At 39.7% G+C, this 24016-nt stretch overlaps 2 protein-coding genes across 2 annotated transcripts; one reads left to right on the top strand and one right to left on the bottom strand.

Moving 5' to 3' along the window:
* Positions 1-2385: 2385 nt before the first annotated feature.
* asphd1 (aspartate beta-hydroxylase domain containing 1) lies at positions 2386-4793 on the bottom strand. The gene is made up of 5 exons (XM_034539838.1): positions 4341-4793; positions 3890-4096; positions 3350-3557; positions 2736-2849; positions 2386-2495 (listed from the first exon to the last, which is right to left on the bottom strand). The coding sequence occupies exons 1-5, from the start codon at positions 4791-4793 to the stop codon at positions 2386-2388; spliced, it is 1092 nt and encodes a 363-aa protein (XP_034395729.1).
* A 2599-nt stretch (positions 4794-7392) lies between these two features.
* sez6l2 (seizure related 6 homolog (mouse)-like 2) lies at positions 7393-23226 on the top strand. Its single transcript, XM_034539363.1, has 18 exons — positions 7393-7450; positions 7644-7766; positions 7875-8081; positions 12072-12208; positions 12664-12856; positions 14982-15167; positions 15266-15449; positions 16108-16271; positions 16875-17069; positions 18271-18409; positions 18921-19117; positions 19288-19482; positions 19757-19951; positions 20038-20229; positions 20502-20540; positions 20774-20891; positions 21588-21699; positions 21837-23226. Exons 1-18 carry the CDS (start codon positions 7393-7395, stop codon positions 21864-21866), a joined length of 2664 nt encoding a protein of 887 aa, XP_034395254.1. The 3' UTR covers positions 21867-23226.
* The last annotated feature ends 790 nt before the right edge of the window (positions 23227-24016 follow it).

Here is a 24016-nt window from a genome sequence, read left to right as displayed (position 1 = left end):
ATATATTACAATTTGCAAATTAAAAATATAGAAATGCAAGGAGTTTTCTCAGATGTTAGAGATTTGTCCTTTTTTCTTTGCAAATGTTACATGTATGAAAAATGTAACGCATTAATTTGACAATAAACATCCTCACATGCTTTACCTTCACAGACAAATTCACAGAAGCTGTTTTTGAAGAGCCTGTGTTAGTGAGACAATATATTCCTAAAAAAAATAAAAAATAAAAACTGCATGTCGAGTCATTCTCTCCATCATCGCACTTTGTTCCCAAGCAACAGATGGCTTTTCATTTTGGAAAGCTTTCCAGCCTGTTTTGATGATCCCTCATGATTACGTCTTGCCCTACTGTCAAGACAAAATTTGATAATATTTGTTCAAATCTGCATGGACAGCAATGTCACAAACTGATTAAGTGCATGTCTGTACTTTCTTTTTTTAATGGGCATGTGTGTCTTTTAATCAATGTGATTCTTGTGAGTAATGTGAGTACAGATGGAGTATTGATCTGGCCTGTCATGGGCTGTATACTGTACTGTAGTAGTCTAGGCCTTAAAATATGGCTTAACTAAATCTGAATCAAAATGCTCCACAGAAAATCTATTAATGTATCATTGATATTTCTGAATGGCATACTGCCACTGATAATAACAACAACAGATTTGTTTTCCGACCACCTCTTTTGGCAACTTTCTCTGAAGATAATCCCTCTCGGGTTGCTAATACTGTTGCATGACAAAAAGGCCATCACGGGAATTGTTGAGCGTGACAACCGATATCTTTGTCTTTTAAATAAATGTGCGAGGCTCTAGCCTAATGTCAAAATTGTCCATGAAAAACATTTGTGTGTGTTATTAATACAAGATGTAATACCACGTCATGTTGCATATGCCACTACTGGTTTGAGAACATCACAGTGACACAGCGAGGTGCAACCTTGCCTTATAATCATATACTGGACGGTTTAGAAAATTCAGGATTTGAGAGATTTTTAAATTCCCACACTGCCATCCCTTAATGCTAACCTTTGACCGTAACACTCAATATTGTAGTTATTATAGTATTTCTTTGTGAATTTTACAATGATGTTTAGCTTCCTGTGAAATCCCTGACAACTCATAGAATAACATGTTGAATAAATGGCACATCGAATCAACATACATACAATAAAGAATCTCAGGAATAATCTGTTACTGCGGGGTGGATTAGTTCAGTCTCTGTAATCCTCATGGATGAGCAGATGGCAGATAAGACAAAATCACCACTCTAATTCTCATCTACTGACTGAAAAAAAGTAACTCCTCCTCCAACAAAAAAAAGGAGCTTAACGAACCGGAATCTGTTTTTAGAATGATATTTTGGTCTCTTTAAATCAAAAGATAGATTCACTACAGGCTACCGACTGTTTTTAACCCCCAATCAAATGCACTGGCCATTTTCTGGACAGTTCCATATAAATTCGGTAAAAATGTTATTAGATTTTTTTTTACAAGCCACGTAGTAGTTAATTACAAAAAACTAATTATTAGCTTAAGATAAATGTATCCCATCCAAATTAATTGTGTAATTTGAGAACCCTACAAAGCAACTAGTTCTGATGCATGCATACAGTATCACAAATGCACACGCGTGTATTACTTTATTACTCTGTTATTCAATACACTGAGCCAATACTGATTTATCTATTATTTATTGGTTTTTTGGATTCCAAGCAAAACAAAATTGAAAAAAAACCTAATGTATGCTGAAACCACAAGCAAACCACCAATTACACCAATAAACAAAGAAACACATTTATAGATTTATAAAGAGAAAAATACAAGCACATATAGAGGTAATAAGAAGTTAAAGAATAATCACAGACTGCAAAAGTGTATATATGTTTGGCATTCAAAAATAAATAGAAAAGTATATGATGTTCATGTTTTCACATTTTTTTGGTTGAGCTTATCAAAACTATATTTTAAAATAAAGCGTCCCAGGCTGACTCGTGCGCTTGTGAACATGCAACAGCAACTTAAAACAAAGTCCAGTAATCAGGACGGATTGGTTTCACATGCAAATAGTATTCACAAGCAGTTTATGATATCAAGACAATATTTGTAATAGTTAACACCAGATCTGTGCTTTTAAGTGACGTCAGTTTGTAGTTTGCAGCCAAATTGTCTCGCATTTAGCATTGTAACTGATGTAATATCATCAGTAATAATGCACTCTTGTGCCATTTGACCATGAATCCAAAATCACTTTGTGGCCAATAGCTTGTGTAATTCTTAGGGCAGAGTCACACAGTGATTCATGAACTGGAATAAGATACATGACCCACAACGAGCAGGGCTAAGATAAGGCATCCCTGCATGTTGTGTATTATTGGCAGGAAGAAATTCAGAGGTCGGGGCTAAACATGAAGTCCAAAGCTTGTCTCTCTGCTGCAGCCACATTTGGATGCCAGACGTCCACACTCAAAATTACTCTGGGCCCAGCATCTGGAGGCCCTTTAGAAATACACACATATACAACTTTAGGGAAAAGTGTTGTAACCCTTTGGGTTCAACTGTCTGGAACAACTTGTGACATTCAGTAAAAACTCTAAAATCTAAAACAGAGATCATGTATTTAAACATATTTGTATATTGTGTTGCATGTTTAACAATGAGAATACAATTAAAAGTAAAAATGAGAGTAAAGTGAATTCAAGAAGCATTGTTCTTCAAAACATTATGTTATTCACTAACCTTTGTGGGAGACAGTGTGGAGGAACGAGTCGTCAACCAGGAGGCAGTGTCCTTCTGACCAGCACTGAGGCTCCCCTCCCACCACCAGCTCACACAGGGGTGGAGTTTGCAGACCTACAAAAGTGATATCTGTTTTTAAACTTTGCAAATGAAATATTTTGGTTTTACTTAGCTAAGAAGGTCATGCACTCCACTCCTGTCTGTGTTTAAAACAGAGGATTATATCCAGACGGATCGCACAAAACAATGGGCTAAGGAAGAAATTAACCTCAACCCGGAACCACAAAGTACCACATTATGTAATGGTTTAGTGTTTATCAGGTCATTTTATTTTCTATTTTTGGTATAATCAGCGGAGTCAGTGACATGTTTTTTCAGATTAGTCTAAAATGCGGATAAATGCAGATAAGCCAAGATGTTTTCCCTGATGTCGTATTTTTTTTGTTACGATAGCAATATTATCTGCCCAGAGAATTTTTTGTCACTGTTTACATTCCTCCTGTTGCAAAAAAAAAATGCATTACCATTTTTTATTGTTTATGTGTGGCAAATGAACTAGAACTTTATTTGTTGCCTGTGTTTCCATAACATTATCCTCCAATCCTTTTACTCACCAAGGTGACAACGTAGGCGTGTATTCGTGGGTCCATATGAGCTCCCCAACGTAGCTCCTGGCCCCAACAGCCAAAATCCAGCAGACCCCAATGAGTTGCTGCTTATGAATGTGCGTAGAGAGAGAAGTGTCCGATAGGTGCAGGGACAGGAGCGACAGTTGCCTGCCACAGAGACACCTGCACTGTACAACGGAAACACTGCCTGGCCCTGAAAGAGACAATGTCCTGCAGTCACATATGACTCAGATGAGACACATACATCAAAATCAGTCATAGGTAGAATTTTAATGGATAAACAGTGGATAATACTAATCAGAAAAGACATAAAGAGTCTCTGGAACCACAGCACAAACTGGGGAGACACTTGATTTAGAAACTTGAAACCATTCATTTAGATGAATACTAATATGTCCACTGATGTATTTGATCAACTTGCATCAGTTTCTTTTCACAGTAAAATAGATAGTGATGATTTTTATAAAAAAGTGTTTTTTCACTGTCCCTTCACTTGTGATGGCCTTGAAGGGCTTTATTGTGTACCTTTGGTCCCAGACTGGTCCAACCTAGTTTTGAGTCGATGCCTCTCTGGGAAACAGCCTTGAATTCAGCCAAGATTACAGAGTAGTTGGCTTCCAAGACCTCAATGTCATGTCGATGAGCATCTCGTGGGAAGAAAGGAACACTTGGCACATCTGGCAAGAAGAAGAGATGAGGCTTCTGTATGGCAGAGAGGTCGTTCAGTCTGACCTAAAGTGAGGACAAGGAGAAATCAATGATGATTCGTTCCTCCACTATTTGCCCTTGAAGTAGTTCCAAATTAGGTGTTAAGATACCTTTACACAAGAGTATGCAGTTATACATGCTATGAAGACAAAATGTGACTCTAATGGAATTTGGTGTATTCAATTATTGAATACATCAGATACAGAAAATTGACTAGCATTAGCAATGATGCATTTATGTGTATGGCCTGCATGGGATAAACTAGCACCTGCTCACGGAGGCCCTTGTGAATGCGACCCATGCCCACCCAACTGTAGCGCTTGGCATACTCTTGCAGTGCTGCGTACAGTTTCTTGGCTTCTGCAGATGCCTGGGCTGGGAACAAGGCATGACTCAGCACCGGGTTGAGGTAGCCCTGTCCCTGTTCCTCATCCTCCTCCGTTTCCATGGAAATAAAGGGAGTAATTTGATCACTTCTCGACAGCTTGGATCGTGCACTACACTTTGTTCCAGCACAGCTACCGCCACGGGACATCATGGACCGCCTTGAGCCTGACTTGAGCTTTCCAGCGTGTGCGTGGCCCGGAATTGGCAGGTCGGAGCCCATCCGATAACAGTGCCACAGAAAGAGTAGCAGGACAGTCCACAGAAGGCCACTGAGTGAGTGGACACCCAGCTCAACATATGGAGGCAATAACAGTGTGTTCATTGACCAGTGCATCCTTTAAATTGGTGAGATGCTAAGAAACTGAAATAGAAAAAGATTGAGAGATTATGGTAATGGATACATATGTGTAATATTGCAAGGTGTGTTGAAATATTCTATAACTATAACTTTTAAGTATAAGAGTAAAATAATGGTTTAGAATTAATTCTGCCACTGACTTTGTAGCGTTATTTAAGACCTGATCTCTGACCTCTCTGATCAAACTAGGTGTGGATGTAGCTCAAGAAGTCATACCAAGGCTTTCTATACTGTTCAATCTTGCTAATTCATAAAATGTCTGTTTATTCCCTTTAATTCTTAGTTGTACTTTCCTTTGTAACAGTGGGGTCTACAAAGTAAACATGCTACCGATGAACCATATCATTTTCCTATCAGTCTGGACTTTTGTCTAATTATGATTCTACAAAAAACCTACTCTACTAAATAAATAATAGTAACCTTTATGTAAAAAAAAACGTGTGTACAGTTTTGAATTACATTGAGCTGAATTCAATAAATGTTGTTTATTTATTTAGTACATTTTGCTTAATTTTGTTTGAATGAAAGCAGCTGTGAATCATTGAGTAGACTATATTGTATCAGGAAAGTCAAAGATGCAGGAAATTTATGAATTTTACTCATTTGGATGGCTTGGTTTGTAATCATGAACATAGTATTGACAGATAGTGCTGCATTTCCTTCATTAGTTGACATTAGTTGTTCACTTACTTTCTGTTGATGTTGCTGACAAAAAACTTTCGTCAATTACAATATTGACTTTCGGGGGAATGAATGTAATTTTAGATAATCACTTGGACACTGATTTGACCTTGTCACCGTGTGCCAAAGTAGACCAGATGTTAGAAAAGGATAAATGTCAATACAAAAGTAGAAGATAACAGAGCAGGCCAAGTTCTGTTCTGTGAGCATTTTATCCAGATAATTAATTCAATTTTATCAACGTGCGTGCGTGTGTGTGTGTGTGTGTGTGTGTGTGTGTGTGTGTGTGTGTGTGTGTGTGTGTGTGTGTGTGTAGGGGGGGGGGGGGGGGGGGGGGGGAGGGGGGGGGGGGAGAATCAGACAGACAGATAAACAGATAAACAGATAAAGAGTGTTCTTCTTTTTTTTACTGTTACCCACAAAAAACACGTGTGCGCGTGTGTGTTTTAAGTGGGAGGGCTCTTTCCTAATAAGCTTATTCTGACGGATGTGTTTTGTAGTTACATCTATTACATGCTGTGTGATGATGCCAACTAGAAACACGTATAGACTATTGCACGGTTACGGAAGGTGTTCCACAATGTGTGGACTTGGATCGTTTGTTTTGCAATCGCTTCAGCATTCATTTTGTTTTTGCACTGCGCCAGCCTCCACAGCTCAGCTGGCTCATATTTAATGTCCGCATTCCATATCAGCGCAAACATCCACCCATTGTGGGACACACATGTTCGCCATGCATACGGCACATGCAGGTCTTTTAATGAGCAAACGTACAGTATTTACCCACTGCGTGCTGCGTCTCACATCTCTGTCTGATTACCTTGATATACCGTGCAGCGCTTTGTCGGACGCACTTCAGCACCGTGCTGGTGGACAGCTCCTCCAGCGCTCACTCAATGTGGAGATTGCCCGCGCGCCGCTGCACTTACCGCTTGCGACCGCTAGGGCGCACCTAGAGCTTCAACGCAAATGCCCTCACATCATACCCGAATGCGTCAACCACACGGTAACCAGCTAGGGGCATCTCACCAGCACTAACCCCGCCGTGTTCTCGGGGGCTAAAGCAACAGGATACAGTCCAAGTGGAGGAGTACGGGACGCAGCCTGAAAGATAAAGGTAAGCAGCAAGGCTCCTTTCAACGCTGCTGAGATGGTTGTTAGTCTCACAGTATAGTGATGACTGATGCCAAAAAAAAAAATCATCCTCCGCACAAAGAGGGCCGGGGGAGGTGCGAGCAATGATGCCTCGTATAGCCCCATCATTTTGTCACACACCAGGCTGGCATTTTCACCGAGGAAACGCCTCGAAGAACAGCGGAGGTGCTTTGTTAATAACAGGTTGATGATAGAATAAGGTTTAGAGGATACCTGGGCTGAGGGTCGTCTCCTTTGGTGAATTTTGGAATAGCGCATTTTCGGGCATGTTATTGCAGATTTGGGTGAGAAAATGCAGGAGGGAAGCCTGAATATTTAACCTCACACCGTGTGCGATGTGTACATGCCCTTTTTCTTATACCTGTAAAAAATGCTTGTATTATATTGTCATTTTCGCTTCTTCGTTGTATGTATTTAATGGATCATTACCAGATTGAATGAGCAGGAGCTTTGACAGTATCACATCGCCATGATAACCTTATCAGGGTAATTGTGGCCTGTGTGATGTAAACATGTGCTCTGTAGTCTACCTGAATTGCGAGTATGTTTTAAAGGATATGATAAATAATGTGCTATTAATTAGCACTTAAGTCAGGATTGATTATTTCCAGCATTAATTATAAGGAATAAGTAATAGCGATTGAATTTCAGTAACTGTTCTATTTACATTATACCATTACATTTTGCTAATCCATCTGCTCTATTTACCTTCTCTAGTTATTACATTTTATCCAAAGCCATGGGGTTCACACGCCTCGCTGTGATGCTTTCGGTCACCATAATCCACCTAGTTTCAGGTATGTGTGGTTTCCTAAGCATGCTTCTTTGTTGTTCCCCTACAAACATGGACTAGTGCAGACTTTGTTTATCTTACATCTAGATAAAACAAATGCAATATATTTCTATGTATTTGCTTGCACTGTCCTGCTAAATATGTTTGTTTTCATTTAAGTGTATTCAAATAACAAAAGCCGTAATTATTAATTTCAGGTATGAGCTTTATGACGCCTGATACACCACCAACATCAACGCCAGACACTAACCCTCTGGGTGACCTGATCCATGCTGCCTTACAGAGTAAGGAATACTTAGGAGAAGCTTCTGCAAGCACAGGTACATTTACACAGGCCTTTATTGCTTGTTTTGGGCTTAATGCACCCGAAGAACCGTATGGCTCACAAATCACTGACACACTTTGAATTACACTTTTGGACGCTGCAGGTACGACCACCAACCCGACACAGGCTGTGCCTGGGCTTGGGCAGACCGAGTCGACAGCAACAGTCATATCACCAGGGCTGCTCACCACAGCTGTAAGCTCCTCTTCTGCTGCCAGTCAGAGAGGATCAAGGAATACCATGTCCTCGGAGGAGGAGACAACCACCACCCTGATCACCACGACCACCATAACCACAATGCACATGCCAGGTACCTGCATAGCATCAATTAATATATGTGAGAGTGAATGGTTGTATGTCCCTACATGTGCCCTCGATGGACTGGCGGCCTGTCCAGGGTGTCCCCTGCCTTCGCCCTATGTCAGCTGGGATAGGCTCCAGCGCCCCCGCGACCCTAATGAGGATAAGCGGTATTGAAAATGGATGGATGGATGGATATATATATATATATATATATATATATATATAGATAGATAGATAGATAGATAGATAGATAGATGAAATGTCCAGTTTCCAACATAAAGGCAATTTCTTCCTTACATTTAAATCTTTTCCACCATAAACAGAAGACAGACACATTCTCTGTCATAATCCATTTCCCTAAAACACAGACTAAAAGAAATCATAACATTCATTGTCCCATGTTATCACATATTCCCACACAGTGAAAAAGTGTTTGCTCCTGACAATAGAGCAACACCGGTCTTGTGATCCTCTTAATTATATTGACCTTTTTGTCTAATTGACAGCGGGCCTACATCCACAAGTGGTGGGAGGTTTAACAAAACCAAACCATAACAAAATGTTTCTTACATAATATTAAATTAACTAACAAAACAATAGTTCAAAGATCTAACCAAACAAACAAACAACAGTGTAACGTGTGTTATAGTTGTGTGATTGATTTGACCAGAGGGGATTTATTATAAAGTCTTTTTACACTGGGCAGGAATGATCTCCTGTATCTGTCCTTGTGACAGCAGAGCTGGATGAGCCTGTTAAAAAGTGCTCCGCTGTCTCTGCAGTAGTGGAGAGTGATGTCCGGGGTTATCCAATTTGGATAATATGTTCTGCAGTGTCCTATTCTCCACCACCTTCTCCAGACTGTCCAATTTGCAGCTAATGATGGAGCCAACCTTCTTAACCAGTTTGTTAAGTCTGTTGGTGTCTCCGGCTCCATTGCAGCTTCCTTGAAGTTCCTCGGCTTCCCCTGAGTCTGTGTTGTTTATTGATTGTAGTTAATATTGTTCTCATAAATTGACTAAATGTTTGAGCAAATAATTCAGAATCTCACCAGTTCCTTTCGAGCTGCTCAGATGTTGGTGTGGCCAGCAGTGACGACAGATTCCCACTGAATTATTTTGGCTCCCGTTGCGACTTCCTTCATTTCTCTTCTGTGCCTCTCTTTGAAGAAAGAGTAACAAGGAGATCTTGACAGACGAGGTAACATGAAACAGTCGTACAATATTAATGATGAGACATCAACAGGTTGATGTACAATATGAGTTACTGGTAAAGAAAGAGCTATACATATACTTTATATTTTTAGAAAATTGCAACATTGTTACCTAAGTCGTCTTTACTTAATGCTTTTTAAGAAAGCTTTGTAGCCAACACATTGCACTTGTCACCTGCTAACAAGGTCAAGTGACGTTCAATAACATCTTCAATATCCAGAATAGATTTTAAATTCTTCTTTGCACATCTTTCTCTCAGCATTGCAATATTTATGTTTGGTAACCAAATTAGTTGAACATGTCTAAAGTACATGTTTGTCTGCGCTTCTGGTCTTATTTCTGCAGGAATAAAGTGGAATAAAGTTATTTAAAGAGCTCGTAGCCAGATAAATCAATAATATTTCTTACATAAACATTTGCATTTTTTACTTAGATATTGGTGAGGATAGCTGGCACTGAAAATAGATACACCCAGTGTACACTGTACCCAGAAAATACAGCTCATCGTGAATCCAGTATCTAGCTTGCCCCAAAGTGGCCGACTGAGTGAAAACATGAACTTTATACAATATGCATTTTTCTCATAGCTTGTTCTGTGAAGTACACTGATGATTTTAATCCAAGTAAACATCCATATTCCGTATTTCTTTATTCAGTAATAATCAGTCAAGGACAAGACTTGTATGGAGATAGTTTCATTGTTTTTATTGTGTTTTTACTGGGAATTGTCATTTCAACCCCCTATGAAGTAGCAAGTAAATATCTAAAAATCTCAAACATGTTTACCATACAAAAAAACAAGATACAGTTTTACAATTAGTTATGCTACTATTTCTTGGTTGCTTGACCAGTTGCTAGGCAACCAGCGGAGTTGGTTACCTGTTGAAGTAACTTAGTCCGGCACATAACCTCCGAAAAACTTGTTGTCAACATTTTTGTAAAGAGTATTAAATACGAAAGATAATCTGTTAACTAGTGAGTTCTAGTGTTCCTGCTAGTCAGATGTTGCATCTTTCGGACAGGAAACAGCAAGAGTAGCTGTTTCTGTCTTTACACAACGTAGACTAATGCTAACCTGCTACTGGATTTATTTTTACTGAAACAATATGATTAGCAAACAAGCTTGATTCTCAAACTGTTCATTTTCATTTACTCTTACTTGTGAAAATGTTCAGTTAACACTGTCAGCTGAATTACTTTTACTGTTTAAGATCTGTCATAAAGTGAAACGTGTTGGATTGCTTTTCAGCTTTCTTCCTCTTTAACTTTTTTGTTTCTATTCATTGTTAGCCAAATGGACTGTAAAACCCTTTCTTCTCCAGATACCATTTGTATTACAAGGGGTGGTCAATAATTTGATTCTACTGAAGCATAGCAGCAGTTTCAGTCATCCGGTCAATAAAATAATTTAGTCCAAGGCAATCCAATAGACCACAGCTTCACCCACGGCAGTGCTCACTGGAAGCAATTACTTTTCATTTTACCCACCTTATTTTGTGTACTGAATACTGCCACTTAGTGATGATAAGCCAGGTTATTTTTATTATTGGCCTCAGGTTGTATTTCCCTGTCCGACAAGCCCAAAGACAAGGCATAAATGAGCCGCTTCTAGCCCCTCGTCTGAGATGAAACATGCTTCTAGTTCAGGGTTTATTTTTTATTGTGACAAACAAGATATTCGTCTCAAACAAATAATGGGTTGATATTTTCGTAGTGGAGAGTTTTGCTCCACAACATCCAGAGGGGACTGGCCCCCATTACACAACTGTACCATTATGGAGACAGCTGGCAGGACCTAGGTCTATCAATGCAGCCAACGTATGTGTCATTAGGCCTTGCTGGTCATTCATCTTAACCTAACAAACAGCAAAAACATGCATAACCTGCGGACTCTAGTTTACAGTTCTGACACCTTTTTTTAAGTCCAGTCCAAACTTAGATGCAATTACCGTTTGTTACAAAACTTCAAAAGAATCAGAGCAGGTGTGCATCAGCAAGATGCTTATTTGATGTCAAGGATGATCATGATTTGCATTTCTGTCCACTGACATGAAAGAGAGCAATACCACAAGTGGTGTTTATTTTTATTTTGTCACTTGCACGTTATGATTGTCTGTCTGTATACATTCCCCAGCCCTTACATGCATTTGTCTATGCACACCACAAGTGCAGTTTTTCATTTCATTACATTCATATAGCAGAGTCTGTGTGGTTGTAATTATTGTCAGCATCAGCCAGAAGCTTACAGGATACAGATCTTCCCTTCAGTTCACTAAATCACTACAGCATCGCCCTCCGAACAGTATTTGTGGCTCGTCTGTGTCCTCTAATTTAAGTAATCATTTAATTCCAGCAGAAGCACACATGCTTCAATTGATGCGTAACCTTGAATAAATGGCGAGCTATACCAGCACCAAGTCTTGTGCTTCTTATGTGCTTCTGCACACATTTAACATACAAACAACATCTGATTACTAGGAATTCTTCATAACTTATCATTTATTCAGTGTATGTAGTTAGGAGAGTAGGAGGCATCTTTGAGAATCAGTGGACACACAGTTCAATGAAACACATTGAAACTTCTCTCTCATATTTACATCACTGAATGCTCACAACAACAAGGACTCCTACCGATCCTCATCCAAAAAACACAAGGTTACTGGGATGCAACAGCGTAGTGCCTCGTCTAGTTTCTGTGTCATTTTACAATGAAGAGAATTGATATGCATTAATTGTATTTCTCGACACATTTTTCTTCTCCTGCCCTTTCCCTCTTTTCACAGTACAATGCAATGCCACCTTGTCAACAATGGAGGATGTTGTCGAGTCACCAGATCCTGCATCGTCGTCCTCATCTTTTCCCCCTCTGGAATGCACCTACAGCATTACTGTGTATGCAGGTTATGGTGTGGAAATTCAGGTAATGTGCGTTATCATCATATGAATCCATAATCTTTTCAAATATTTAACTTTTTTCAATTACATTTTTACCTTTTGCTGGTGCATTCTGAAAAGGTAAATTATCTATAAGTAGGTGTATAGAACAATTCAGGAACCAGTAATAATCAGTAAAAACAGTAATCACATGGGAGTGCAGTATATTTCTAATTGTAATAATGCTTCAGCAGCAATTTGGTCAATCAGCTACAATGTATTAACTATAAGCTCATGAGGCCACATACTCAATTCAAAACACAGCGAAATAATGCTTCTTATAATTAAATTAAATTTAGACCATTTCCCAAAGATCGATATTTATGGTTTTCATTTGTTTTTCTTACATATGCAATATCATAGGTGTAATAGGTATGTCATGCCATTACTTAATTTTTACTGAATTGTTTCACGTCAATATGTCCTGTGTTTTCCTTCTAGGTGAGGAAAGTTAACCTTTCTAAGAAAGAGTCTCTGACCATCATGGGGTATGGAGGTGTGGGACCAGAGCTCTTGGCCAATGAGACCCTGATGAGAGAGGGCCAGGTGATTCGCAGTACAACCAATCAGGTGTACATTCACTATCGCAGTCTCCAACAGAACAACCACGGCGTGTTCAGCCTCCACTACCAAGGTAAATTAACCCCTCTGGTTTCATAAGGTAACTAGAAATGGCAGGTCTTTTTTTTATTATTTGGATCTATCTATGAACATTAAGACTGCGTAAAAGTTTGAATGAAAACCTAATTTGCATATTTAAACACATAAGCATGGCAGATGTGGGGCAAATGGACATACCGTATTTTCCGCACTATAAGGCGCACTTAAAAGCCTTTCATTTTCTCAAAAAACGACAGTGCGCCTTATAATCCGGAGCGCCTTTTTTATGAATTAATTCTGGCTGTGCTTACTGACCTCGAAGCAATTTTGTGTGGTACACGACGCTCTGTCAAAATGTTTTAGTACGACTTTGGTAAACTACAAAGCCGCACCGCTTGCAGCATTATGGTGCGTTCACACCAAACGCGTTGCAAATATTCACAATGCTTTACTCGCGTCAGTTTATTCGCCAGTCAAGTTGTGTTCATTTGTGTCTTTCGCAACCAGTTGCGAAAAGGGGGCGTGGCTTATCTCCGTGGCTTGTCTCGGTAAAAACAGTTATAATTTCCTCCATCCACCACGGTCGAATTAACCACTAGTTCTGCTTTATACTTGTTGTGGACATCCCGTAAACGTCTGAACGTCTAACGCCCTGGTGTTTGGGTTCATAACATCACCCGTAGGCTCACACAGCTCGGGGAGTTTCACCGACTCCGCCTCGATAACTTCCGCTTCCAGCGCTAACAGAGCGGCAGCAGCCCAACGGGCGGAGCATCTTAAAGCTGATTGGCTGGCGAGTTGCGAAACTTTTGCAACTCGCGTTGGAAGTTGAAATATTTCAACTCTGGCGAAATTTATCGCAACGCCCGGCGAATTTCAACCAAACGCGTCTGTGACTTTACATGGGATCCAGGCGCGCGTAAGATTCGCAACGTGTTTGGTGGGAACGCCCCTTTACGGCTACCGTAGTCAGGAGCGTCGCGGAGTAATACATACTGTGCTTCGCCATAATATTACAGTGTGTGTGTGTGTGTATAAGGACCCCAAAATGGCACCTGTCAAGAGACACGCTTACGACGCGGACTTCAAACTCAAGGCTATCAGTCACGCAGTAGAACATGGGAATAGAGCAGCTGCGAGAGAATTCAACATTAATGAATCAATGGTACGGAAGTGGAGGAAGCAAGAAGATGACCTGCGCCAAGTAAAGAAGACCACACAGAGTTACGCTAACGTTTGATTTAGCGGTATCAGACTGTTTTTTTTACGTGTTTTTACAACTGAACAAGGTTGGGAGTGATAGTGAATACGCTCATTAACGTTTGAACAATGTTGACAGTTATTGTGAATACGCTCATTAACGTTTGAACAATGTTGAGAGTTATTGTGAATGCGCTCATTAACGTTTGAACAATGTTGAGTTATTGTGAACACGTTTAATAAAGTTTGAATGACTGACTGTTTTGTTTCGCTTAATGCGCCTTATAGTCGGGTGCGCTTTATATATGAAAAAAGATCGAAAATAGACCATTCATTGACAGTGCGCCCTATAGTGCGGAAAATACGGTACTTCACATTTTTCAACTCTTGACCATTGAAAGTTGTTAGATGAGAAATTATCCTTCAGGTTTGTCCAAAAAACACTGAGTTCTATACTGTGGATTCGGTTCAACATTTATGAGGAATTAAGAACGCAACAGAGAAAGATGTTGTTGATTAAACTCATGAAATGAGGACCTGTGATGATAGTTGACTGGTATTGGTGAAGAGACTGCTGGTGGAAGATGGCACCGGCTGAGTCACCGATGACATTCTCACGACCATGGGGGTGATGGGGAAGGATCTAAAAATTTAAGGATCAACTTCCAACTAATTATTTCATTAACTATGGTGGAAAAGCTGAATTGGTCAGAAATAGTGACGTGAATATATTGATTGAAAGAGTTTTGCCAACGTGGTTAACCACATTGGCAAATACGATGTAAGATGTAAGACGTGTAAGATGCTGTAAATGTATCATCCGCTTGCACAGAGTCGACATTCACCAGTAAAAGAATATATTGAAAATGAGAGAAATTATCCTTTTTGGAACCTCAACGTTTTATCTTCCACCAAACAAAATCAATTTAATTTCCTTTCTGTTTCATCTACATCAACAGCCTTTCTGCTGTCTTGCTCGTTTCCCATGTCTCCTGAGGGCGGTGGAGTGACAGTGACAGATATCCATCCCGGAGGTCTGGCACACTTCCACTGTGACCCGGGTTTCCAGGTTCGCGGTCATGAGGTGGCTACTTGTGTTAACACAACACAACCACACTGGAGCACTACGGAGCCACAATGTGTCGGTCAGTGAACTCATTTAGAGACAACGCTGCCTCCGGTTACAGCGTGCTTGTTAAGGTGTTGGATTATGGAAAATATGTGGGATATTATTTTTCCTTAGCTGTTTCTTGTGGAGGATGGATCCGTAATGCAACGGTTGGCCGGATACTGTCTCCACCCCCTCCCTCTGTCAGCAACCACAGCAATGGAAATAACCTGAGCTGTCACTGGTTGATAGAAGCCAAAGAGGGCCACAGACTCCACCTACACTTTGAGAGGATTGCACTGGATGAAGATGATGATAAGTAAGTTTGTGTTTCCACTACTTTGTGTATCGCATGGTCAGTTTGTAGACTCTAGTTTAGGACTGCACAGAGCACACCTGTTGATTTAAAACTGTCTGTATGTTTTCTTCATGTATCTTTCCTCAAACATATATGTTCATTTTTGTGTCAGATCATTCTTCCTGCCTTCATTTAATATTCAGTTGACTTGGAAACATTTTTTGTTCTATTTGTATACCGTATTTACATACACTAGTTCCCTACCTTTTACTTTTCCATTTTTGCTTTTTTTCACGACAAATCTGGGTAATACCCCCATAATGCAGTTGTTGGTGTTTTTTTTGAGGGGTTGGGAGGTTAGATTTCTCACTCACTACCCATCCATTTTATTCATCATCTAATAATAGGAAAACATTAGAGATACCCTCCAAAAAGAAAACTGAAAATGGAAAACCTCTGACAAAACTTCTATCTTCTAACTAAATGACAACTGTCATTAATGCATCAAAAAAGAAAACAATAAAATAGTATTATTTGTTACCGTTCTCCAGTGTGGCACGCTAAAGTTGATTGCCTTTAATCCATGCACATTCAGTAAATACTTCTTCAGACACTGATCATAACGTGTCCCTCTCTTCTGGAGCTCACATCAGGGATCTCTGTGGTTTGTTCCTCTCAGGTTAATTGTGCGCAGTGGAAACAGTTCCCTGTCTTCACCGCTCTTTGACTCAGACCTGGATGACGTCCCTGAACGGGGGTTGTTGAGTGAGGGCTCAACACTGTACTTGGAGCTCACAGCTGATTCCTCCTCCATCCCTCTGCTTCTGGCGCTGCGATACGAGGGTGAGCAGAGAGACGTTGCACACGGTCTTATCCACAGTCAGCAAAACACAAAGACAGTGTGTCGCTGTACATCCTTCCACCCTCATTGTTGTATAATAGTTAATACATGGGTCAGTATTCTAGTTAAATATGATCCATTACGAGAACACACAAAATATTCCAAATCCTTTAAGGTGACATATTTAATCTCGAAGAACCTCTCGGAAGGTTGACCTTTCGCATCTAGACAAATTATAGATAATTTAGTTCAATGTAAAAATGTTATAAAGTATATCTAAACTAGGAATGGACTTGAATAGACAATCTAGAAAATCAAAACTTTCTTTTCATTGAATTGTTGTGTTAAAGAGGGCCATCATGAGCCACATGCAGTGAGTGTCTATAGTCTGCCCACACTTCAGTGGCATTTATTTTAGGCTTTGGAGATGCTCACAGCTGCCTTTAGCGTCATACACCTGGACGTTTTCTACCCGAGCTTAACTTCACCAAGCAGTAGAGCAATTAGAATAATTCCCCCAAGAAATCGAGGGAATAGTTTCTGATCAGTACACACATGCACACAGACTGTGTCTAATTTCTTTTCTTCTTTCCATCTTTTTTTAGCTTTTGATGATGAACACTGCTGGGAGCCCTACATGCCTCATGGTAATTTCAGCAGCAGTGACATCACATATCAACTGGGCACCACAGTTAGCTTCACCTGCTCTCCAGGCTTTGTCATGGAGCAAGGTTCTGGGATGATTGAGTGTGTCGACCCCAGCAATCCCCACTGGAATGACAGCGAGCCGATGTGCAAAGGTAAGTTTCAGTTTGGACTTTCGGTTGTATTTCAAATAAGTGAATTAAATTGGAGGCTTTTTTATTTCTTTAGTCAGAATGACAAACATTCTTATTCCTTGTCCGTTTTTCTGTTGTTTCTGCACTTCATTTTCTTCATGTAATTAAACCTAAATCTTCTGCTTTTTTTTAGGACGTTTTTACATGAAGTGAGAGAGTTAATTGTTTCTTTAATATTCTAATTGTAGTGTGTTGAGATGGTGGTTGTAGCTTGAAGATTACAGTCTGTATTTTATAGTCTGACTGTGTCATCTGCTGAACTTCCGGCATGCTGTGAAAAGTGGAGTAAACAGAGAGACTGAGGCAGATATAAACTGGCAGAGGCCTTGCACTGGGTCGCACAATTTTTTCAACCAAGCGAAACATTCTGAAAGCCATATGCTGTCTGGTATTTCTGCTTAAGCACAGCGATGAACAGGGGGGTGGATGGTGGGATATCAGTAAGCGGTCTGCAAGACGAAAAGGTCTGAGTTGTTGTGGTTGTCTTGAGCCTCCATGTATGGTAGAAGATTGTGTCTCTTGGAGCCGTTATTTGATTATAATATTTTGTAGTGTTTATTTTGCTCATATCTGCTCGTTATGCTCTCAAAGGAATATATTTGTCAAATGGTGTGTGTGTGTGTGTGTGTGCAATGCAAATGAACAGTCCTCACTCCACAGCCGATGGCCACTTGTGTGTGTCTAGTTTCATGCTTCAGTTTTAATAGGACATGCTTGCATGAGAGCGATTCCTAGCATTGTACGTAAAGTCATGAGCATCCTGCAAACACAATTAAAGTGAACACATCCACGCAGGCAAAAGGATTTGCATGGAAATTGAAGTTCTGCATTTGGCTCCTATCACTGCACATTTGCTCCAGTTGATATCTTCCTAATGACACACTTTCGTTTGTGTTGTATTTCTGCAAGGAAAGGTTTCTCTGCCATATTTTACTCACCACACGTCTCTTCTTTGTGTGCCCTCGGAAGTCTTTATGATATCTCATTGAATATTTACTGTGGCTTTATTTATTTTCTCTCCCATTTATTGGTAATTTATTTTTCTCCAGTTGCTTTGTCTTTGCCCAACTTTTGTTATTATTACATCACCCCTATCATCATTTTCTCTGTCTCACAATTCCCGTCCTTACGCCACCTTCTCTCCTCTCTTCTGCTCTGCAAGCTCTGTGTGGAGGGGAGTTGACTGAGCCGTCGGGTACCATCCTGTCTCCTGATTGGCCCCAGAGCTACTCCAAGGGACTCGACTGTGTGTGGCAGATCCATGGCAACGAAGAGAAACGCATTGAACTGGATGTCCAGATGTGAGTATTGCAAATTTAAGTTGTTGGTTATTTAAAGTAGCCAACCATTTTTTTGTGTGTGGGTGTGTTTCTGCATTTTGTCTTAGCAAAAAAACACACAGTACTCCTGCAAATATAGTAACACAATCCCTTCACTTCACAGATGATCTTTAAAATTCTCACTGAGCCCAAGAGATGCCATGGATAGGATATTATATAAATAACAGCATCCTAGTGTCAAATTCAACCCCTGTGTGCATCACATAAAAACTGTTTTGTTATTCTATTTTATTCTTCTCATTTAAAATCTGATAGCACGTTTACATTGTGAAAATGTATATGTATACAAAACTAAACATCTTGTACACATGTAAAGTGTACCTGAAAGATAACATGTTGCAGCTTTATATAATCCTCTGCCTCTGAGTACTGACTAATAAAATGCTTCAGGTGGGTGGAGCGCTCATCTTGAGAAAAGCAGGATCTGTGATCAGAAATGTCCCTTTGTTATTCTTATCTTTCCCTCTTAAAGTTTAAATATCCGCCACACTGATGTGCTGACCGTTTTTGACGGACGTGATCTCATGTCCCATGTGATCGGACAATACCTGGGGTCCAAAGAGCGTTTCCAGGTTGTGTCTGGGGGCTCAGAAGTTACCATTCAGTTTCAGAGCGATCCAGATGACTCCAGTTTCATCCTGAGTCAGGGATTCCTCATTCATTATCGTGGTGAGGATGCATCTTACGTCACTGTTTTAAAGGCTCAATGTGAAGCATATTTTACCTACAGCCAACCTCGATAAACGTGTATCAGGACATGTGAGTGCTGACATTATTGAAGAAGCGATCATGAACAACCTATTTTATTTCTTTCGCTGCCCTCCATCCGTGCCGTGCAGAGGTGGAGCCAAACGACACCTGCCCCACTCTCCCTCAAATTGACTTCGGCTGGATCAGCTCGTCCCACTCCTCCCCTGTGAGAGGCAGTGTGCTGACCTATCAGTGCCAACCGGGATATGACATCAGTGGCTCTGACATCATCACTTGCCAGTGGGACCTCTCCTGGAGCAGCAGTCCGCCTACATGTGTCAAAGGTGAGACAAGTATTGGGACTTAAGATCTCAACTCCAAACTGTCACTTCTAAGTGTATTAGCTGTATAGTTTTTAAAACGTAACCGTTGTATGTAAAGTGGAGATTAGATGGATAGATGTCAAAGTTGTTTGTGAGGTTTTTAGTTGTATTCTTAGACAAAACACATTTAGGTTTTTTACTTTGGTCAAAACATTCAACGCCGTCTGCATCCCCATTTAATTATATGTGATGAAGTCTAAACGCTGTTCTACGTGTCCCACTTTGTCCCCCACAGTCCAGCAGTGTCCCGACCCAGGAGAGGTGGTAAACGGAGCGCGCTCTGTGCGCCCAGAAGCAGGTTTTGCAGTCGGAACCGTCGTCCGTTTCTCTTGTAACCAGGGTTACCAGCTGGAAGGTCCCAGCCAAATCTCCTGCCACGGACGAGACACCGGCACCCCCAAATGGAGTGACCGCAGCCCAAAGTGTGTCTGTAAGTCCCTTTCTTTATGATGCTTGCTGCTGCACGTTTAGGGATTAACTGCCAACACATGACTGTCCTCTGTGTGCTCTGAATAGTGAAATATGACCCGTGCCCAAACCCTGGTGTCCCTGACAACGGTTACCAAACCTTGTACAAGCACAGCTACCAAGCGGGAGAAACTCTGCGTTTCTTCTGTTATGAGGGCTACGAACTTATCGGCGAGGTCATCATCAGCTGCGTTCCTGGCCATCCCTCTCAGTGGAACAGCCCTCCGCCCTTTTGCAAAGGTAAAGGTTCATTGTCTCTCCACCTTCTGACACGGAACAGGAAAATGTCCAGATTTTAATTTTTGAGGTTGGGTTTTTTAAGATTAGCTGTCTTGTTTTATTTCAAGGTTTGTGGATTATGAAGATATTATGCTTTTGTTTGTCATTATTTTACTCAATAGATATTAGATTTGAATGAACATGTGAGATCCTCAAGCTGCATTTTAGGACTTCGGTATATCATTTATAATCATTTATTTGACTTCTCTTTCTCTTGTATTCTTTTCACACAGTGGCATATGATGATCTTTTGGATGACCACAAATTAGAAGGTGATTTATTTACTCCAATTTGTGATATGTTTAAAGTTAAATAGGTCCCCAAAAAAAAATATATAACGCTTGCAGACAAAGTCATAAAAATCAGTGTAAATGAAAAGATGTCTCTTTTTAAAGTGTTTGCCATTTTAGATTAAGAACAAAATCAAGAGTGCATTGCGAACAGAAAAACATTACGGCTGATGAAAAAGCTTATTTCTGTAATTATTTTTTCGGCTGTCTCACAGTGTCCCAGTCATTTGAGCCGTCCCATCAGATCCTGAGTGAGAACATTGCTTTGGCAGTAATTCTGCCAATCATCCTGGTCATCCTCCTGATTGGAGGAATTTACATGTACTATACAAAGTAAGTATACCCTATATAACCAAAGGGACATTTAAAGAAACATGCAGGGGGACATATTGGCAATAAGTGTGTGTGTGTGTGTGTGTGTGTGTGTGTGTGTGTGTGTGTGTGTGTGTGTGTGTGTGTGTGTGTGTGTGTGTGTGTGTGTGTGTGTGTGTGTGTGTGTGTGTGTGTGTCTGTGTGTCTGTGTGTCTGTGTGTCTGTGTGTCTGTTTCAATTACATTTTTACCTTTTGCTGGTGCATTCTGAAAAGGTAAATTATCTATAATTAGGTGTATAGAACAATTCAGGAACCAGTAATAATCAGTAAAAACAGTAATCACATGTGTCACCTGAGAATAAGGGTTGTTGCATTTTAATTACCTTAGAATGAGCGATTCATATACACAAACAGAACGGTTCCTTCTCACAGAAACCCGCTTAATGTTTCTACAGTAGCCCAGAAAGGACACACCCAACACTGACTCTAGATAGGCTCATGTTCATGTTGTCGATTTGGCCACCGTAGTACTTGGCCCTCGGGAGTAGTTTCACTTGGTTGCAAACTGCAACCTCGCCACAAGGTGTCCCCAAATCCTCCAAATTGCACCTTTTAAACCTTAATTGATTTGTAAGACTGCTTTTAAATGTCACCTCAGTTCAAACTGTAGCCTTTACTCATCTGTTCATATGTCGTTTTGTTTTTCTCCCTCACAGCATATGCAGACTAGAATGGAAGCCACTCTTCTGGAAGTCTCTCTCTCACACACACTCCTACAGTCCCATTACAGTCGAGTCCGACTTCAACAACCCTCTTTATGAGGCGGGGGTAAGTCAGAGGCTGATACTTTTCATGTAATTCATAGTTGTTTTCATTTTTATTTCAGACTCTTTTTATGTATGTTTTTATCTAAACTAAAGAGTCTGAATTGATTTTTAGTGATTGATTTCTTACTCTGACCACAGGATACGCGGGAGTATGAAGTGTCCATTTAAAGGAGAAAATGCCTCGGTGAGAATTGAGAACCAGAGAAAGATTCAATTCTACGGGAAGACAAATTATTTCGTATGATAAGGCCTCACTCCCCTTTTATCATTCATTTCTATGTACAGTATCTTTCTATTTTTCCCATCACTGTATTTTTAGTTTATCAATTTGTGCAAGTGCTTTATTTTGATTTGTTGCACTGATATTAGTGGTCTGCCAAACATGGTCCTACTTCACGGTCCAACTCTCTGTATCGCTATGACTGGTGCCTTATGATGGGTAAGTAATTGATATCAAAGTACAACTAACAGTGTGGGAGCAATAAGAGCGGAAGAGGTGAAAAGGGTGAAGGGAAATTGATTCATTAATTTTTTTTAATCAAATTATTATGAAGGCCAAAATATTAGAGAACTTGGCAATACTTGTATTGTAACTATCAAAAGTTACAGTCATGAACGTACTCACTGAATGTTTTTCTGTCATTTTTAGAGTGGCTCATGTTACATTTTACTAAGTTAAAGTTGAAGTAAAAGGGGAAGAATACTTTAATTTCAACCATGAGAAGAAGTTTAAAATACAACAGTTATTTATTTTGTCTCTTTCCTCACTTGGTCACTCTCTCTCTCTCTCTCTCTCTCTCTCTCTCTCTCTTTCTCTCTCTCTCTCTCTGTGAAATACACACACACGCACACACACACAAAAATTGAATGTAAATATCTGACTTAATATTGCTTGAGGTTGATATATATACAAAATTATATATAAAACCCTCATATATACAATTATACATGGTGGCGGGAGGTTATATATTTTCATTATATATGTAATGAAAATTCAGTGCCAAAATATAATGTAAAATAATTGAATGTCCCTACGTGTTTCATCTGTTATTGCAATACTGTTTACAAAGGCAGTTTATTTTATTCTTCGCTGTTTCTGGAGTGCATTGTCATCCAGTGTCACATGACATATAAGGAAGAGGTGAGGACATGAATGTCATTGTGCTTAGAGCATGCACTGATTGTAAATGATATTGCTTCTGCTCAATCTTGCCATTATCATTATAGTTATTGACAGTTATCATTGTTATCAGATTTGATGTTGTATGCACTATGTTGAAGAAAAATAACAAACTTGGCTGCTTGCTGTGATGCATTATGTATTTATTTACAACTGATTGTTTCAACAGTGAATGTAGTCTCATTCTCTGCCAAATGAAGGATCCTGGAGACTGTTGCTTTGTAGATTTAATTATTCTCTTATCATCAGTAGCATTTATTTGCTTCATATATGAATACACTCTTTTGAAGGCAGTAAATTAATTGCTGAATTGGAAATAAAGTTTCTGTTGAATGGTGTAAAACGTGTAGAAATTAGTAATATTTTTTTCTTCATAACAATGCTATACCTACATCTGTGCGCGCACAAAACATGCACTGTATTGATACATATACAACTCGTCCACTGGAGAGCAAAATGATCATAGTGGGAAAGTGATTTTAGCGTTGAGAAATACTTTTGAACTGTGGCTTATGGCTATTTTATTCATGTCTAACAGACAAGGAAAGGAAATACAAATACAAAGTGGAGGAAAAAAAACAATAATATTTTAGGATTCACACACTCAATAATTTGATTTTTATATGAAAATGTACCATTAAGTATATATAGCCATGATAATGTGTGTATATCATTATTCCACCTAGATTGCTTTAGTTTGATTACTTTATTTTATACTTACCATAAGTGTTAGCATGACATTAACAAACATTGGAACTTGAATTTGTATTTATTTTGAAAGCCATTGTTGATACCCCTAAATAGTAAGATCAGAGTAAACCCCTGTGGTATTCCCCCTGAAGAATGTGGAGTTGTTGTATCTACAGTGACCAATAAAGGATAACGAACATGATCATTTCACGATCATTTCTGTAAATTGGTTTCTGATTGTTTCAGTTTGGCCACATTATATTTATATTTGCTGGAAGTGGTAGCATACTCTCACGTCTGCGTCATAGACCATGACAAATGTAATATTGACGTTCCTCACTGTGACCACTAGAGGACAGAAAAAACCTGTGATTCCAGGTACATGCAGGTCAGTCTCATCCCTCTTGATGCTAAATTAACATTATTAGAAGGATTGACTGATCTCCAC

Source organism: Cyclopterus lumpus, chromosome 8 (assembly GCF_009769545.1).
Source record: "Cyclopterus lumpus isolate fCycLum1 chromosome 8, fCycLum1.pri, whole genome shotgun sequence".
NCBI lineage: Eukaryota > Metazoa > Chordata > Actinopteri > Perciformes > Cyclopteridae > Cyclopterus > Cyclopterus lumpus.
Note: the sequence above shows the minus strand (reverse complement) of the source record. Positions and strands in the feature narration are given on the sequence as shown.

Excerpts from the sequence above, each read along its gene's own strand:
- sez6l2 (XM_034539363.1), top strand. The coding sequence starts at position 7,393 with ATGGGGTTCACACGCCTCGCTGTGATGCTTTCGGTCACCATAATCCAC. Across the intron at positions 15,168-15,265 it reads TACGGAGCCACAATGTGTCG|CTGTTTCTTGTGGAGGATGG; the intron begins GTCAGTGAACTC and ends ATTTTTCCTTAG. Across the intron at positions 20,541-20,773 it reads GGATGACCACAAATTAGAAG|TGTCCCAGTCATTTGAGCCG; the intron begins GTGATTTATTTA and ends GCTGTCTCACAG.
- asphd1 (XM_034539838.1), bottom strand. The coding sequence starts at position 4,793 with ATGCACTGGTCAATGAACACACTGTTATTGCCTCCATATGTTGAGCTG. Across the intron at positions 4,097-4,340 it reads ACAAGGGCCTCCGTGAGCAG|GTCAGACTGAACGACCTCTC; the intron begins GTGCTAGTTTAT and ends TCCTCACTTTAG. Across the intron at positions 2,850-3,349 it reads ACGCCTACGTTGTCACCTTG|GTCTGCAAACTCCACCCCTG; the intron begins GTGAGTAAAAGG and ends TCACTTTTGTAG.